At 45.0% G+C, this 18,276-nt stretch overlaps 1 protein-coding gene across 1 annotated transcript in view; it reads right to left on the bottom strand.

Moving 5' to 3' along the window:
* ddx20 (DEAD (Asp-Glu-Ala-Asp) box polypeptide 20) overlaps nucleotides 1–16,069 on the bottom strand; it is a 29,585-nt gene extending 13,516 nt beyond the window's left edge. The window contains exons 1-6 of the mRNA XM_048553421.1: nucleotides 15,790–16,069; nucleotides 12,856–12,950; nucleotides 11,204–11,372; nucleotides 9,584–9,698; nucleotides 3,826–3,968; nucleotides 58–196 (exon numbers count right to left, since the gene is read on the bottom strand). Coding sequence (XP_048409378.1) covers nucleotides 58–196; nucleotides 3,826–3,968; nucleotides 9,584–9,698; nucleotides 11,204–11,372; nucleotides 12,856–12,950; nucleotides 15,790–15,991 — 863 coding nt within the window. The 5' untranslated portion in view covers nucleotides 15,992–16,069. The remainder of the gene's footprint in view (nucleotides 1–57; nucleotides 197–3,825; nucleotides 3,969–9,583; nucleotides 9,699–11,203; nucleotides 11,373–12,855; nucleotides 12,951–15,789) is intronic.
* Between the last annotated feature and the right edge of the window lie 2,207 nt (nucleotides 16,070–18,276).

Raw genomic sequence — 18,276 nt, 5'->3', positions numbered from 1 at the left:
ATCCATGATTCTATGACAATGTAATGCTCAAGGGAGTATTGACTGCATCCACTGTACCTGCTGTGAAGGTTAGAGAAGACCAGAGCTTGGTTAAAGGGAATCTTACTGAACAACTCCAGTAAATGCTGCATTTTCTCTTCAAAGATCTTGTGTGGAAGTGGGTAGGAATTTACAACCTTGTAGAACTGCTTCAGCCCTGTTGGGTAGTAATCATCTGGATTAGAATACATTAGTTTTTTTTGTTAAATCATCCATGGTCTCAGAACATCAGTGTGTTACATCTGAAATCCAGTATCCTTGGAATCGAAACAGTACCACATTTCGGATTTTCCCAGATTCCCCGTTGCCCAGCGAATTAAAGCTACAGTCTTTAAAGAGAGAGACACACTTTTACATATTTATGTGACTATTATTGTAAAACAATCTGCAGCAGCCAAGCACTCACGAAAATTCTACCGAATTGTGATCAAGTCTGATACTCAGCTACGTTTCTGGATTTTGAATGCCTTTTTCTGATCTCTAGCTAATGCCGCAGAGATTCCTGGTTGCTAATTAAATGCAAAGTAACCTGTAAAATCTGAGGTCAGTGGTGATAACCAGGAGCAATAAAGCAGTATGAAACAGAGTTATTAAACCAACAGGGGTAACTGATGTAAACATGGTAAATGTTGAGTGGTGCTCAGAGAGAAAAATGCCCAGTTTTTGTGCAGCCAGGTTTATCATATACCGATAGAAGATTTAGAATGCTGGCTTTGAATGAACAAAAATGTTCTATTGAGAACAGATTTTAATCATGCATGCTCAAAAAGTTTGTTCAAACTGCTCTGCTTCACCTCCTCTGAAAGCAGGTTTAATGACCTGTTTGTCAAAATGCTCTCTCCAGCCCAAACTTGGATGGGCAGTATCATAGACCCTCAAGTCAGGGCTTCCCAAAGTGGGGCTCTCAAACTCCAACACAGTAATGGACACCGTGAAGAACTGACTGAGTTACAGCAGCTGTGTGCCGGCTCCGAGTCTCACTTTACAGGAACTCTCACCACTCTCCCCAACTCACAGAGGGCTCCCTCATCCCTCACAGTTCCCACCTAAGGGTCGGCTAGGAAACACAGCCCCTTGTTGGGTGCTCTTTTGGACATTGCACAGCAACTTTATTACAGACACAATTTTCAACAAGTGTTGGCCATGATTCAATGAGCAAATTCTCGTTTGAGTCTGAACATTTGGTTTCAAAGTTCTCTCCAGAACCGTGAATATTAAAAAAAAGGCTGTCACTCCAAAGCAGGATTGACGGAGTGCTTCACTGTCAGCAAGGCCTTATTTCATATGAAGCAACAGAAAGAATTTTTGTCTGCTCCCTTAATTCAATGGAAATAATCAAACATTAATTTCAAGAGATGCAGAAAAGTTTTACCCAGTCACATCATTATTTCTCTCAAACAGGAAATTGAAGAAATACTAAGAAAATTGATCAGCATCTTATGCTTGGGTTGTGAATTCTTCTCAAAAGCTCATCTGACCCCTTCTTCGTGTACAGCTCTTCTCAGCCTTTGCCTGCTCACTGCACCCAGCAGTTTGATGGGCGAAGATCCGACTTGGATCACAATGACCCACACTGGAATCAATTCAAAAAGTTCAACACATGGAGCTGCCACTGGCTCCACTGATAGACAGATCAAGGCTGAAGGATCACACATTAACGAAAACTTTGTCACAAGAGTGCAAAGTGCATCACCTCCGACCTGCAACAAATGAAGTTTGTCTGCTACTCATTTCACCAAACCCTTGAACCAAAGTGAAAAGAATAAAAATGAATTATTCCCTTCTCCATCAGATTTTCTCAACTTGTAGACTCTCCACTCCTAGCCTTGGCTGACACATTAACGAAAACTGACAAAGAGACATATGTTTATGTAACTTTTCATCTTACACTCTTCAGGACCAATACAAGAATATTAAATATCAAAACAGCCACTACTGATATTAACAGGGAAATGCAGGCCACCTTCAGCAATGTATCTGCGTCAGGCACTGGTAGACTACTTTCTCTCTGCAAATAGAATACTTCATTTTCTGCTATCTCTAACTAAGCTGACGCTTAAAAGGTCAGCCTTGCTTAACTTGCTGCAGTTACTGCAAGCCATCCCATACAGAGCACAACAGCAAGTTCTCCCCGTGTCCCCAGTCTCAATAATTAACAGCAACAGGAACAAGACCGTGGTGACAACTGATCTTACTGCAGGTTGTGTGAAAAGTCATCAGGATAGAAAAGCTTTTGCATTTGATTTGATTTATTTATTGTCACATGCATTTTGTTACAAAATTCAGTGAAAAGTGCTGCATAGTGTCGCTATTCATCTAAAAACAGAGCATAAAGGCAGTTGACCTTTTAGAGTGCCTCTTGTTAAGTGGTCAGCCACGGGCCTGGAACAGCCAGCCACTAGTCCCTTCGCCGTGCCATCAGAACAAGAGTCACCATTCTTCGGGACCATCTCCCTTCCATCGTTGTTGCCACCATGAGCCGTCGCTGGGCCTCACCAGTGGCGCCGGGTCTTGCACCGGCTCAAACTCAGGCCCACCAACACCACCAAGAGTCTACTCCAGGCCAACCTCACCGATGCTGCCAGGTCTCATACTGGGAGCAGTCTCGCCTCTGCTGCAGCCCCCACGAGTTGGTGCTGGATGCAGGCACTGACCTCCACCACCGCAGCCATGAGTCCACCCTGGGCTCATCTTGCCACTACCGCCATGCCTGAACTCTTCACAACAGGCAAGTGAAAAGAAACAAAAAGAAACGCAGATGGAATAGACAAGCCCTCTGCCAAAGTAATAACATTCATCACACTCCAAAAGTAATTCTTTGATGCACTCAGGTATTTCAGCACTGCAGTAAGGTGCTACAAAATCAAACTACAATTTGAAAGAGGCTCACCCATCACTAGCTCAGTGACATAGTGAAGCAAACAAGAACCAGTGAATTCAGACGTGGGAAATAAACACCCTGGTTGCCCACTTTAAGCACTCATGTTACAGTAATGAGAGCAGAAATTGCTGGAAAGGCTCAGAGGGTCTGGCGGCATCTCTGGAGAGAAGGCAGAGTTCACGTTTCAGGTCTGGTGACTCTACTTCAGAATTGTTACAGTCATTTTAGTCTGTGTTGGTCTATTTGCAACCAATCTGTCCTCTCAGCCAAAATTAATAAGTGCAGACATTAGACACAAACAACAGAAACGTTTGGGTATAGAAACATTCCGTAATTATGGGGCTGATCTATATTACGCGATTGATGAAACCAAGCTGCATTAATGGAGCAAATGCAAAAGTTTTCAATGTATTTGAATGATGGAGCAGACTCTACAGATTATAGTAAAAACTGAAAGAACTGCAGAAATTGCTGGAAAAACTCAGGTCTGGAAGCATCTGTGGAGAGAAATCAGAGTTAACATTTCCGGTCCAATGACCCAGGGGACAATTAATTCCTTCCACACCAGCCCAACAACACATCTTAAGAGAGAAGTTTAATCATCAGTCTAGCGCTTTCTTTCTCGCTGAAACAATGCTGCACAAACTTGCACTTCAGAAACCTGGTTTCAGATTATTCAAAATGCCACTTTTAAAAATGGACAGAGTAAAACCAAAAAATTTCATACATTGTCAGAGGCTGCTGGATTCAAAGCAAAGTGACAGAGGTTCAATGTGGCACACTGTTTCACCCAGTAAACTGATTCGGTTCAGAAATCCCTCACCTGTGCTAAATTATTTCCCCATGTATCAACTCGACTTTCTACTTTTCAAAGCATTAAACAGTAAACATCAAGGTGGGCTTACCAATGAGTGATGGATCAGTCGGGTTCAGCCGGACAAAGTTGGGATCCCTCATATACCTCGTTAAATGATGGGCCAATGACTCCGGGTATGTTGCCGATAAGGCCACCATCTGCTTATTTGATGGCAGTGAAGAATAAATCCAGCTATGAAGAGACAGAAAAGAAAAATCTTTAGGCTATCAAACTGCTCCCCAAAAGTGCTGTCAATGTGGATCCATGTCAGTCAGTAAGACAGAAACTACAACACCTTTCTTTGTAGGTAGAGTTTATTAACTCCTCAGTCTTACAGCTCCTTCCGCACTAGTTCTACCTGTTCCTACTGCATTACATTTTCTAATTCACATCTATGGAACAGGTGTTGTTTGAGCCCGGACATCCTGGCTCATCAGAAGAAAAATTACCACTGAGTCACAAGAACACCCATTCCATCATTAACTAGTCATATAAATCAATCAACAAACCATAATCATCTGCTTGAGGGGAGGCAACGGCCTAGTGATATTATCACTAGACTGTTAATCCAGAAACCCAAACAATGTTCTGGGGACCTGGGTTCAAATCCTGCCATGGTAGATGGTGGAATTTGAATTCAGTAATAAAAAAATCTGGAATTAAGAGTCTAATGATGATCTTGAAACTAGTGTCAATTATTGGGGGGAAAACCCATCTGTTTCACTAATGTCCTTTCGGGAAAGAAACTGTCGCTATAATCTCATCTGGCCTACATGTGACACTAGACCCACAGCAATGCGGTCAACTCTTAACTGCCCTCTGAGCAATTTGGGATGGGTAATAAATGCTGGCCGAATCAGCAATATCCATATCCTGGAAATGAATTGAAAAAGTGTCTTTTTATATTAATAAAAGAGATTACTAACATAAGTAAAGCTGCTGGGGAGGAGCTCATGTGGCACAGTGACAGTGTCCCTACTTCTGGGCTAGGAGGTCTGAAATCAAGACTCCTGTGTTGGAAATGTGATGTATACTCATACAGGCTGATTAAAAAAATTTGAACGACAGTAGGATAGAAAGAAGATCTGTTTGGACATGTGGAAATCAAATTTATTGTATAAAAACTAACTTGAATGAGAAGTCAAGTTTAGAAAGTAAGTGCAACAATAATATGTAGTCATGTACCAATATCTATTTCAAGCAGAAGTGCTCACGATGAAATGAATCAAACTTTACTTCACATTCTAGATTCTGTAGTTGGTGGATGTTCTGTAATTTAACAGCAGGCAGGAATGGGTTGGAGTTAGGGTGCAAGAGTGTCTGGTTTTGCTGGATTAAATGACCTCTTGGTTCTCCTACCCATACTGGAATCTTCAGGTATTTCTGGCAAACAATTTGTCCCTTTCCCTCAGCAGATACTCAGCTGTTTTTTCTGGCAGTAGTTTCCTACAATCAGGCCTCAAACAGCACATGTGTACCACATATGACAGACACCCCTCTCACCTCCTTTCTCTCCCCCTGCAATCCATGCATGGAATTCCCTTAGTTTCCATTTAGACAGAACAGTAGAGATCAGAAAATCTGCAGCAGACAATGGCTATGGAAGAGTTCAAATCAGAAATCTCCCAAGGCGAACCTAGTCTCACAGACCTTTATAAATCATCATGAAGGGACATACTCACATAGCTGACAATTAACAAAATATTCACACACAGACGAATAGCTTGAGTGACAGCTCAGGCAGAATCTACTTAATCTGGCTTTAACCTTTCAGGAATCTGAGCGTCTGCAAAGACCACACACTTTAAGAAGCCTAAAGTACATATAACCTGGACATGTAGTGTCTTACTGTCAAGGAACTCTGCTGCTGAAAGTTACACAGCTTTGTTCAAACATTCACTTAATAGATGTCTAACCAAGCTGTGACTATCCAGTGCAAACATGTGTCTGTGTATAAAAAGGAAGAGAAAGGAAGATGTTTGTTTAACTTTAAGATGACACAACTGATGACAACTGCAAGTTCCATGAATCAGTTTGATAGTCAAGCAGCTGGGAGTGATCCTTGGAGATGCTGGTTGACTGGCTGACAGCCAGATGTAGAGATAAGACCCATAATGAAGGAGCTGGGATTCAGATCACTCAACTCCAAATAATCCAACAAAAAAGCAATGGCCCCAGCTTATACAGTTCCTCATGGGAAGAGAGCAGGGTTTTAAATTGCCCCCACATAGCAGTTTTCACAAAAGCAATTGGCAAGCCCCCAAGCCTCAATTTTTAACAAAGGTGAGGCTTTCTTCTGGTCTGCTCCTAGCTGGGGAGTGTTAGGCTCGGTCAAACAACCAAGGAGTGTAAGCATAACCGAAAATGCTGGAAAAATACATCAAGTAAGGCAGTATCTGTATGGGGAGAGGTACAAAGCTGGTTGAAATCACACCTAGCGGAAATGAAGATGGCTGTTGTTGGAAATCAATCATCTCAAGTCCCAGGAGATTTCTGCTGGAATTCCTCAGGTCAAATATTTTCTCATCAACCTGTTCATAGATGTTATGACACATCTCTAGAGTAAGTGGGACTTGAACCCCAGCTCCTAGCTGAGAGGTGGGGACACTACCACTACACAAGAGGCAATTTCTTTGTGATAGTTTCCTTGTCACCATCACTGTCACTGGTTCAATTTATGGCCTTCTTCAATCATAAGATCTGAAGCAGGAACACTTATTGATGGCAACACAATGCTCAGCACCAATAATGTCTCCTCAAATACCAAAACAATCTGTTCGGAAATGCAGGGATACCAGGCAAATATCCAGGCTTAGAATGGTAAGTGGCAAGTAACATTTGCATAAGTGAAAGGCAAGAACCATCTCCAACAAGAGGGAATCTAATCATTGTCCCTCACCATTCAATGGCATTGCCATCACTCTTACTCCCCCATTACCAACATCCTGTGGGCTACCATTCACTTCAAACTGAACTGGCACCACATCCAATACCAGTGCACAGTGGCAGCAGTGTGAACAAGATGAATTGCAGTAACTCATCAAGCTTCCTTGGACAGCACTTTCCAAACAAGCAGCCTCTACCACCTTAGGGAACAAGGACAGCCGATGTATAGGTGCACTACCATCTGCAAGTTCCCCTCCAAACAACTCACTATCCTGACCTGGAAATATCATTGTTCCTTCAGTGTCGCTGGGTCAAAATCCTGACACTCCCTCCCTAGCAGCGCTGCATGCCCCTGTACCCAATGGACTACAGTGATTCAAGAAGGCAGTCCATCACCACCACCTCAGGGATAATAAATGTTGTCTTAGCCAGAAATGCTCACATCCATGAAACAAAATAAAATAAGTTTATCAGAACAGGTAAAATGAGAGACGTATTCAGCTTTAAGACAGTCTCTTTGGCCCTGCAGTAGTAACAGTTCTATCATTCAATCTCTTCTCCTGTCAAAGCTGCCTTCCACTGATCATATCCCACCTAGCCCCAAGGCTCAAAACCTCTCTTTTGGATCTCTGACTTTTCCCCCCAGCTATGATAAGAGGTCACAGGCATGAAATGTTAACTCAATTTCTCTCTTCATACTTATGCTGCCAGATCTGGGGGAACATTTATAGTATTTTCCTGCTTTACTTCAGCATCCGCAGTATTCCACTTTTCAAGTGCAGTCCTTACAAATGTAATTTTTACTTCTGTGGTTTGGGGACTTAAGCATCCTGATTGGTTGACACATGATGCCCACAAAATATATTCAGTACTTCATCAAATAAAAATACAGCTGTCAAATTCTAACAGAATTTCCCTGCACAGAAAGCTATTCAGCAAATCATGTCTGTGTGCCCCCTTTGAAGCAGCTATCCAATTAGTCCCACTCTCCTGTTCTTTCCGTAGCCCTGTAAATCTTCCCCACTTCAAGAATATGTCTGATTTTCTTTTGAAAATCAATTTATTTCATGCAGTGCATTCCAGGTCATAGCCACCTAATGCTGTCACATCCTACTCAACAACATTTACAGTGGATACATCCTCATTTGAGAAATGCAGCGTATATAAAATTTATCGAGGCAAAACAACAGTCTCATAAGGCAATTACTAAAAAGAAAATCCAAGGCTGTAATGCAATTCAGTGCCTTCAGGTGGAGTTGCAGTGCCTCAGAAGAAGGGGCAACATCAATTACATCAACTTTCTTAGAATTTCTTAGATTCCCTACAGTGTGGAAACAGGCCCTTCAGCCCAACAAGACCACACTGAACCTTGGAGCATCCCACCATACCCATCCCCTTGCAACCTACCCATCCCTGAACACTGTGGGGAATTCAGTATGGCCAATCCACCTAATCTGCACATCTTTGTACTGTGGGAGGAAACCGGAGCACCTAGAAGAAACCCACACAGACACAGGGGGAACATGCCAACTCCAGACAGACAGTCACCAGAGGCAGGAATCGAACCTGGGTACCTAGCACTGTGAGGCAGCAGTGCTAACCACTCAGCCACCGTGCCAGAGAAAAACTATGAGGACGGGTTGCACAAACTCAGGCTTGTGTTCCCGTGACCACTGATGACAGAGGAGTGCATTCAACAGGGGGTGACCACAGGGCATACATACTCTCACTAGAACTGGAAGCAAAAAACCAGGAAAAGTCATCATGTAATTTGAACTCTGATATAACCAGGGTTGAAATCAGGATTTTTTTTTTTAATTCTGCCCATGCAATGGGTTGGATAAGTTTAAAACTGTTTCCCCAGAAAAGTAGCCAAGAGTGAGACAGTAGAAATCTTCAGGGTGGATGCTGGATAATGTTTTGCTGGGCAAGGATAGCAAAGGACATGGCAGTCAAAGAGTAGATCAGGCACAAGCTCTCTTTTTTACATGTGGGCATTACTGGTTAGGTCAGCATTTATTGCCCATATCTAAATGCCCTGAGGAAGTGGTGGTGAGCCACTACAGTCCTTGGGTTGTGGGCGCACCCATAATGCTATGTGCAAGAGTGTTCCAGGATGTTAACCTAGTCAAAAGTCAGGATGGTGTGCACCTTGGGAGGGGACTTACAAGTTTTGGTGCTCCCGTGTATGCTTCCCTTGTCATTTGGATCGCAGAAACCTCATGCTTGGAAGGTGTTGAAGGAGCCTTGGTGGATTGAATGGCTTATTCCTGTATATCTGTCACCTCGGTACATCCAGACAGATGGATTTCAAGCCAAGCCCAACCAGACCCCAAAAATCACTGGTCTCTGGGTGAGACATCAGAGAACAGATAAAGCAGTGGAAGGCGAGTGTGTATGTTTGTGGGCACGTTAGAGGGAGTTTTGCAGGATATGGGCGAAGAGGAGAAACAATTTCAGGTCACTGAACTGGCAAAAGTGAAACATTCACCCCTGTTTTGTGCTTTCTTTTCCACAGGCCTAACCTGCCAGGTGCCTCCAACATTTTCCATTTATATTCGGAATTCCGATAAAGTGCCTTTCGGTTCCCTGTAAAAGGGGAACAAACTTTGCTTAAAATGCTGTGTCCCCTCCCCGCAGAGTCTGCATTCATGGAAATTCCTTTTCATCCAAATAAAAAAAAATTCAGAGCTCAAAGGGGCCTTTTTATTATCAAGGCACTGCTCCATTTCAACAAGCGAATGGGCCACAGTAACAAAACACTTATTGTGGTTGCTGAGTCAATGCTAGGTGACTTCACGAATGGTAAATAGTGATATTTTAAATTAGTTGTATCAAATAAACTTCTTTGGCCCTTCAATAGCAAGTACAGCATTAAGAGAAATATTTTGAAATGTCACAATTTGGAATTGCTCACTTACTTGATCTGCTCCTGGAAGCTACCCTCTTCAAGCAACTTATCTGCCTCATCCAATATGAACAAGCGGATGCTGGCCGTTGGGAGAAAGCCAATCTCGATCAGCTGTTTAATGCGACCTGCATTGAGGGAAGTCATTTGCGTCAGTAAATACATGTGACATGCATGACGAGGCAATATGGTCCTCAAAAAAAATACATCCACATAAAGCAGATGCTCACCCTTCGCATCAGTTAAGCAAGGTTGCTGAGGTTTTTAATGAGCTAAGAAAACCTCAGGAACATGGAGCTGCATCACAAACACACAATGGCAGAACGGAAGAGAGCTTAAAGCTGTCTGTTCCTACTCTCACAAACTCTACAGCACGTCAACTTGCCCCGATTACTGCAGATTCGCTAGCCAAAGAATCCAGACCCAAGATCAATGTTCTCGGGACATGGGTTCAAATTCCATTACAGCAAAGCAGGACATTTTAATTCAATAAAAAAAGGACTAAAATGCTAGTCTAATGGTAACTATGCAAACGCGGTCATTTATCTTAAAAACTCATCTAGTTCGCCAATGCCCCTTATGGATGGAAATCCACCATCCTTCCCCAGTCTGCCTCTAAAGTGGTCTAACCAGCTACTCAGCTTCAAGGGCAATTAGGGGCGGGCAACAAATGATGCCCTTGCCAGTAAGGCCTACACCCCATGAAAGGGTAAATTTTAAAATGACTGAGGACCTACAAGTAACTCTCAGTTATCACAGTATCGTTAGAACATTCAGAGTTCAGTACCATTTTAGAGTTGGGTCCATAACTCAGGCCACCATTTGACGGCAGCGCCACGGCAGTGTTGCACTTTGGAGATTCCATCTTTCATTGGACATGATAAACAAATGTCCAATTGCCCCTCACAGACGAGCACCTCACAGTGCTATTCCAAACAGCTGCAAAGCAGTTCTCTACCACCCTGGCCAATACTTATCCTTCAGTCACATTGCTCTCTACAGAACTCTGACAGTATATAAACAACAGCAGTTCACACGGTGCAACAATGACTATATTTCAAAAGTCCTTCACTGGCTGTAAGACGCTCCCAACTCAGGGTCATGGAAAAAAAGTGTTTCACTTGCTTGTATTTTATCAACAGAGAGCAGAAAATGACCTGCAAGTCTCTGCATCCATTCCTGCCAGTACACCGCCCAGGAGAGTATTGCAAGTTTCCAAAATTATTTGTTCCAAACATAGTTTACAACTTCTCAGCCTCCAAGAAATAACAAGTGACTCAAGATGCCACCTGCCTCCCAAATTATGATATTTCAAGTCTCTCTGTGGTCTCACCCCTCACTATCTCCGATCTCCAATAGCTGTAAAACCCTCCCAGATAAGTGCAGATCTCTCATTCTGCCCCCTTCAGCATCTCCAATCATCACTGCACCAGAGGGGAATTACATGCCCAGCTTCTGAGGATCAAGACTTCGATTCTCTATCTTACCCCTTCTGACACAAAGCTCCTTGAAAACATTTGTGACTAAGCTGTTAGTCTGCTTGCATGGCCCAAAGTCAATACCGTAGTCTAAAGCTCTGTGAAAAGCCTTGGGAAAGCATTCCAGCTAGTGTTCTGTTCTAGAATTCTCTCACCTGGAGATCCTACTGCGATATGGCATTTCTTCAGCCGCATTTTGTCTAGGTTCAGTGGGGTCCCTCCAATGAAGACGTGACATTCCAGGCCCTCCATTTTAATGCCAATTGCTGTAATAACTGAGTGGATTTGGACTGCAATTTCCCTGGTAGGTGCCAGAACGAGAACCTGCAAGCAACAAGGAAAGAATGGGCCATCAATCCAAATTACAGTGAAAGTATATTGTGATTAGAGAACACCACAGCATCAGCAAAGTAATCAATTTGTTGCTGGGGATGGAAGAAAAATGGGATGGAAAGATGTGTTACCGAGACAGAGAACAAAGAATACTTTTCTAAAAATTAACTGCTTTCTTCTGGCCATTCTGGCCAATAGTTATTCATCAACTAGTCATCAAGCTATTATAGAGTCACAGAACTGTACAGTCATACAGCACAGAAAGAGACCCTTCAGCCCAACTCATCCCTGTCAACCAGTTTCCTAAACTGAACTAGTCCCATTTGCCTGCATTTGGCCTAGATCGCTCTAAACCTTTTCTATCTATGTATCTGTCCAAATGTCTTTTAAGTGTTGTAATTGTATCCACTTTACCACATCCTTTAGCTGCTCGCTCCATACACGCAGCACCCTGTGTGGAGAGAGTTGCCGCTCAGGTCCCTTTTAAACTTTTCCCCTCTCACCTTAGATCTATGCCTCTAGTTTTGGGCTCCCCTATCCTGGGCAATAGACTTTGGCTATTCACCTTATCTATTCCCCTCATGATTTTATAAACTTCTATTAAGGTCACCCCTCGGTCTCTTCCTCTCCAGGGAAAAAAGTCCCAACTATCCAGCCTCCCCTTATAATTCAAACCCTCCAATCTCAATAATATTCTTGTCAATCTTTTTTTACATCCTTTCCAGTTTAATAACATCTTTCCTATAGCAGGGCAACCAGAACTGTATACAATACTGCAAATACAGCCTAGCAAGTGTCTTGTACAGCCGTAACATGATGTCCCAACTCCTAAACTCAATGCTCTGGCAGATGAAGGCAAGCATGCCAAATGCTTTCTTTGTGAGATTATGTGGGGCACAAACTGGCTAGAGTTGCCAGTGTTTTTAGTAGTAGCTACAGTTCAAAAGTGCACCATTGATTGTAAAACATTTGAGAGTGTGTTTCAACCACGAAACGTGCTATGTAAATACAAGATCTCAACTCCTACTTCCACAGAAATACTTATAATGTGAGCAAACATTGCCCTAGGTAATCTGTGTCCAAACATGCAATCCCGCTTCCCATGCATTCAAGCTTTTAAAACTGGGAGATGCGGAGAAATATCTGTTGCCCAGTTTTCAACACTCTGAAAGCTCGAGCAGAAACTGTCAGAGATTGCTTGGAACACTACTGCACTGGGCTCAGTGTTTTTCCCGATTACACACAACTGGGCAAGTTTCTATGGCGAGAGTGTACAAAAAGAAGTTAACTATAGTTCACCGCGGTTGTTTGCTGGTAACTGCTTGCCGAAAAAGAGGCATGCTGTCAAAGCTTTTTGTCTCGCTCCCATCAGGACAGGCAGAAGAATTCCAAATTCCAAAGGGAACAACAATTTACACAGCACAAGAAAAGGGCAATATGCAAAGTTCGGAACAACCTCTGCATAAATGCTAACCTGTGTTGCTGGATTCTCTAGGATAACGGAGTCCAATGCAATTGTAGCAAATACACATGTTTTCCCTGTACCGGATTTAGCTTGCACAATCAGATCTGAAAGAGACACATAGCTTTGTAAAGAAAAATCACATGCTGAATTTTCAAGCTTAAGATGTGACCCATTGCAGCACTTAATGATGTCATGAAGCACGTCCAGACTTCTGGTGCCTAAGTATCGTAATCAAACTGATTAGCTGCACATAGTACAATATCCTTGATTATTTTAAATTGCTCCCACTACCACCACCGGCGACGACAGCCCAGTAATCACCAGCACTTCATTGTTAATTACCCCATTTAAAACAACACAGATTCGGAAAGACAGAAAATGAATTTATTTTGTAGCATTTCTTTTGGGGAGCAACTGACGAGAACAGAAACGTTTTATTGAAATCCAGCAGTGACCAGGGGGGATAAAACCAATCACATCAAGTTACACTATATCGCTGTCTTATGTTGAGAAAAGATTCTTGTGTCAATATTTCATTTATCAAACTCACATCAGAATATTTTATGGTGTTCAAACTTAGGGGCGCAGATAACTCTGACAAAAATTGCCTCAGTTACACAGCAGCTATTGGTTACCACAGAGTCATAAAGATGTACAGCATGGACACAGACCCTTTGGTCCAACTCGTCCGTACCTACCAGATTAATCTAGCCCCATTTCCCAGCATTTGGCCCATATTCCTCTAAACCCTGCCTTTTAAATGGTTCGAAGGTAGGAGACAGAGGGTGGTGGAGGACAGTTGCTTTTCAGACCGGAGGTCTGTGATCAGCTGTATGCCACAAGGATCAGTGCTGGGTCCACTGTTTTCCATCATTTATATACATGATTTGGATGTGAACATAGGAGGTATGGTTAGTAAGTTTACAGATCACACCAAAATTGGAGGTGTGATGGACGGCAAAGGAGGTTACCTCAGAGTGCAACAGGATCTGGATCTGATGAGCCGAGGAGTGGCAGATGGAGTTTAATTTAGATAAGCGAGAGGTGCTGTATATTCAAAAGGATATTCAATCAGGCAGGATTTACGCACGTCATGGTAAGGTCTTCGGAAATATGACTGTACAAAGAGACCTTGGAGTGTAGGTTCACAGTCCCTTGAAAGTGGAGTCGTAGGTGGATAGGGTAGTGAAGAAAGTAGAGAAGAACTTTGGTACGCTTGCCTTATTGGTCAATGCATTGAGTATAGGAGTTGGGAGGTCATGTTGCAGTTGTACAGAACATTGGTGAGGCCACTTTTGGAAAACAGAATTCAATTCTGGTCGCCCTACTATAGGAAAGATGTGGAGAAGCTTGAAAGGGTTCAGACAAGTTTTACAAGAATGTTGCCAGGGTTGTAGGTTTGAGCTGTAGAGAGGCTGGAGCTATTTCCCTGGAGTGTCAGAGGCTGGGGGAGGGGGGTGACCTTATCGAGGTTTATAAAATCATGAGGGGCATGAATAGGTGATTAGTCAAGGTCTTTTCCCCAGGGGAGGCGAGTCCAAGACTAGAGGGCATAGGTTTAAGGTGAGAAGGGATAGATTTAACTTTGCCCCTTACGTCTCTTTTTTCTCACAGAGAGGATGGTGTGTGTATGGAATAAAATGCCAGAGGAAGTGGTAGAGGTTGGCACAATTACAACATTTAAAAGGCATCTGAATTGGTACATGAGTACAAAGGGTTTAGAGGGATATAGGCCAAATGCTGGCAAATGGGACTAGATTAATTTAGTATATCTGGTCGGCATGGACAAGTTAGGCCAAAGGGTGTCTTTCCATGCACTAGAGTTGTGTGGCTCTAAGTTTTGTAATTGTACCAGCCTCCAAAATTTCCTCTAGCAGCTCATTCCACACACGCAGTACCCTCTGCATCTTCAGAAAACCTCCCAAAGCCAGCAACTTCTCAACAAGGCAAATGGTACAGGGGAAGCTCTCCTCCAATCCCACATTCCTATCACATTGCAGATTTCGATCAGTGTTCAAACAGCTCATGCCCCTAAATTCACTGAAGGAACACCTTTTACTCAAAGACTCAACAAGTGGAAAAAGCGCACCTCTTCCCATCCCCAATTTCCTCAAACCACTTACATTCTGAAACACAATTTCACAATCTAAACTCCATACTCACCTTTATAACCCTCGCTGCCACATCCCCCTCCTGTATGCCAACCCATCATACCCCCTTACTGGTTATAATCACTCCTCTCTCCCCCCCCCCCATCAACCCTCTCTCCTCCTCTCACTCATCCCCACCACACATCCCCTCATTCTACCATCCCAACTCCCTCATTCTCTACCAACACCTCATTCACCAACCCCCTCCCTCTCTCCTCCCATGCCTCACTGATTCCATTTGTGCTCCCCATCCTCAATCTTCCCCCTACTCTGCTCCCAACCCTCCCGATCCCTCAATCTCCCTCTCCTTCTCCCCAACTCCCACACCTCACCCTACACTCCCTATTTTCTCACTCTCCCCCTCCTCCCATCACTGTGACCCTTACCTACATGCCAACTCATACACCCACCTTCCCTCCCTCCCTCTACCCATTCCCCCCCACACACCCCCCCTTGCTCCCCTCCCTCTACCCACTGCACCTCCCACACACCACCTCCCACCCCCAAACCATCCCTCAAACCCAAACCAACCCCTACTCCCCCCACACCACCCCCATACCTCACAACCCATCTCCCATCTCCCACCCCCCTCACCCCCAAACCCCCACCCCACACCCTCTCCCTCAAACCCACTCTCTCACCCCCAAGGCACCTCCACGCCCCTCCCTCACCCCCAAGGCACCTCCACGCCCCTCCCTCACCCCCCCAAGCCCCCTCCCCGCCCCTCCCTCACCCCCCCAAGCCCCCTCCCCGCCCCTCCCTCACTCCCAAACCCCGCCCCCGGCTCCCTCACCGAGCCCACACCGCCCTAGCGGGATGGCCTTCAGTTGGATGGGGGAAGGCCTCTCGAACCCGGCCTCCCTCAGCCCCTCCAGAACGGGCTGCGTCAGGAGCAAAGCGGCGAAATCCACTTGCTCGCCCGGAGCCAGCAGCACATCCCCAGTACGAGGCCGCCGGTCAATGCTATGGGCCGTACGACGGCCAGTGAGCGCCATCCTTCCCACCCCGTCAGCGTCAGGCAGGGCCCCGGCTTGGGCCTGGAACTGGGAGTGAGAGCCCCGCCCCTGCCGGCCACGGGCCACGCCCCCTAGATACGTGCCCCGCCCTGGAGACGGCCCGTTGGAGACAGGTCACGCCTCTGGCGATAGGTCCCGCCCCTTGGAGACCGGTCCCGCCCCTTGGAGACTGGTCCCTGCCCCTGGAGATAGGTCCCGCCCTTGGTGACAGGTCCCGCCCCTAAAATGCCTATAGGTGTGAGGCTGGAAAAGCACAGTGTCAGGCAGCATCAGAGCAGCAGGAAAGTCATTGAATGTTTCAGGTTGAAACCCTTTGCCAGGACTGGGGATGGGGGGTGTGGGCTGTCAGGATGGTGATAGGTGGATACAGGTAGGGTGCAGTTGTGGTTGGTCCATGGGAAGGGTGGAGTGGATAGGTAAGTAGGAAGATGGACACGTTAGGTCAGGTGGGGAGGGAGAGGGATGGACATAGGATGAGGCTGGGGGTGGAGTGTCCCGATCCCACAGAGATTCACCTGCACTACGTCCAACCTGATCTGTTGCACCTGTTGCTCCCAATGTAGTCTCCTCTATATCGGGGAGAACAAACACAGAGTTTGCGAAGCATCTGCGCTCTGCACGCACTAACCAACCCGACCTTTTGGTTACCATCCTATTTAATTCCCCCTCTCACTCCTCTGGCAACATGTCCATCCTTGGCCTCCTCCACTGAAGGGTGACGCCAAATGTAAGTTGGAGGAACACCACCTGATATTTTGCTTTGGGGGCTCACAGCCTAATGGCCTCAACATTGACTTCACCAGCTTCAAAATCCCTCCACCCCAGCCTTATCCCATGTCCATCCCTCTCCCTGCCCAACCCCTGTCGTGACCTAATCTGTCCATCTTGAAGGGTCTAGGCCCGAAACGTCAGGTTTTGTGCTCCTAGGATGCTGCTTGGCCTGTTGTGTTCATCCACCCCCACACTTTGTTGTCCTACTCACCTATCTGCTCCACACTTCCCACAGACCACTCACAATAACCCCCTACGTGAATCCTTCTTTCACCAACCCATCTACCCTCCCCATAGCCCCAACTCCCTCCCTCTATTTCTGGACTCCCCTACCACTCCCCAGCCCTGACAAAGAGTTTTGACCCAAAACGTTGACTTTCTTACTGCTCAGATGCTGTCTGACTTTCTGTGCTTTCCAGCCTCACACCTATAGGGTCTGGCTTCCAACATTTGCAGTCCTTATTATCTCCTAGAAACAGTCCCTGTCCCCTGGAAACAGGCCTGCCTACAGGTACTGGTCCAACTTCCCAGGGACAAGTTTCTGAAGAAGGGTCCCGACCTGAAACATCAGCTTTCCTGCTCCTCTGATGCTGCCTGGCCTACCGTGTTCCTCCAGCTCCACATTGTGTTTCCTCTGCCCCCATGTAGGCTAGCTTCATCCCTGCAAATAGACTCTGCCAACTAGATACAGATCCTACCTCCGAACAGGACACACCCCAAGGTGTTTTTTTCGCCCTTGGTGCTAACCAAACCGCCTGGATTGAGCCCCTTTGCTAAACCCTCCCACAGAAGACATTTGATAAAGTGCCATTTGATAGGCTACCTCATGAGATATAGCCCACAGTGTTGGTGGTCATATAAACAGAGGATTGGTTAACAAATAGATAATAGAGAGTTGGGATTTTCAGGATTGCAACCTGTAAATAGCAGAGTGCCACAGGGATCAGTTCTCAGGCCATAATTAATTACAATAGACATAACATTGACTTAGATGAGGAACCTAATAGGATTAGAGTTTGCCGTTGACACAAAAGCAGGTGAGAGGGCAAGGGGTGAGGATGACGCAGGGAGCCTGCAGAAAGATAGAGACAGATTCAACAAGTGAACAAAACCTGGCAGATGCAATATAATACAAGAGGTGACACACTTTGGCATGAAGGTTAGAGGAACTGAATACTATCTAAATGGAGGAAAGATGGCAGAAAGCTACATCCGTAAAGGTCTGGGTGTTCTTGTACGTAAGTCACAAAAAAACTAGCATCCAAGTTCAGCAGGTAACAGGGAAGGTAAGTGGAATGTTTGCCTTTATTTCAAAATGGAAAGGAGTACAAAAATAAGGAAGCCTTGCTAAAACAATAAAAGGCACCAGCCAGATCACAGCTGGAACACTGTGAACAAATTTAGTCCCCTTATTGAAGCAAAGATATATTGACATTGGAGGGAGTGCACCAGGTTGATGGAGGGATTTTGTTATGAAGAGATTTTCATAAAAT

Source organism: Stegostoma tigrinum, chromosome 21 (genome assembly GCF_030684315.1).
Source record: "Stegostoma tigrinum isolate sSteTig4 chromosome 21, sSteTig4.hap1, whole genome shotgun sequence".
Classification (NCBI taxonomy): Eukaryota; Metazoa; Chordata; class Chondrichthyes; order Orectolobiformes; family Stegostomatidae; genus Stegostoma; species Stegostoma tigrinum.
Note: the sequence above shows the minus strand (reverse complement) of the source record. Positions and strands in the feature narration are given on the sequence as shown.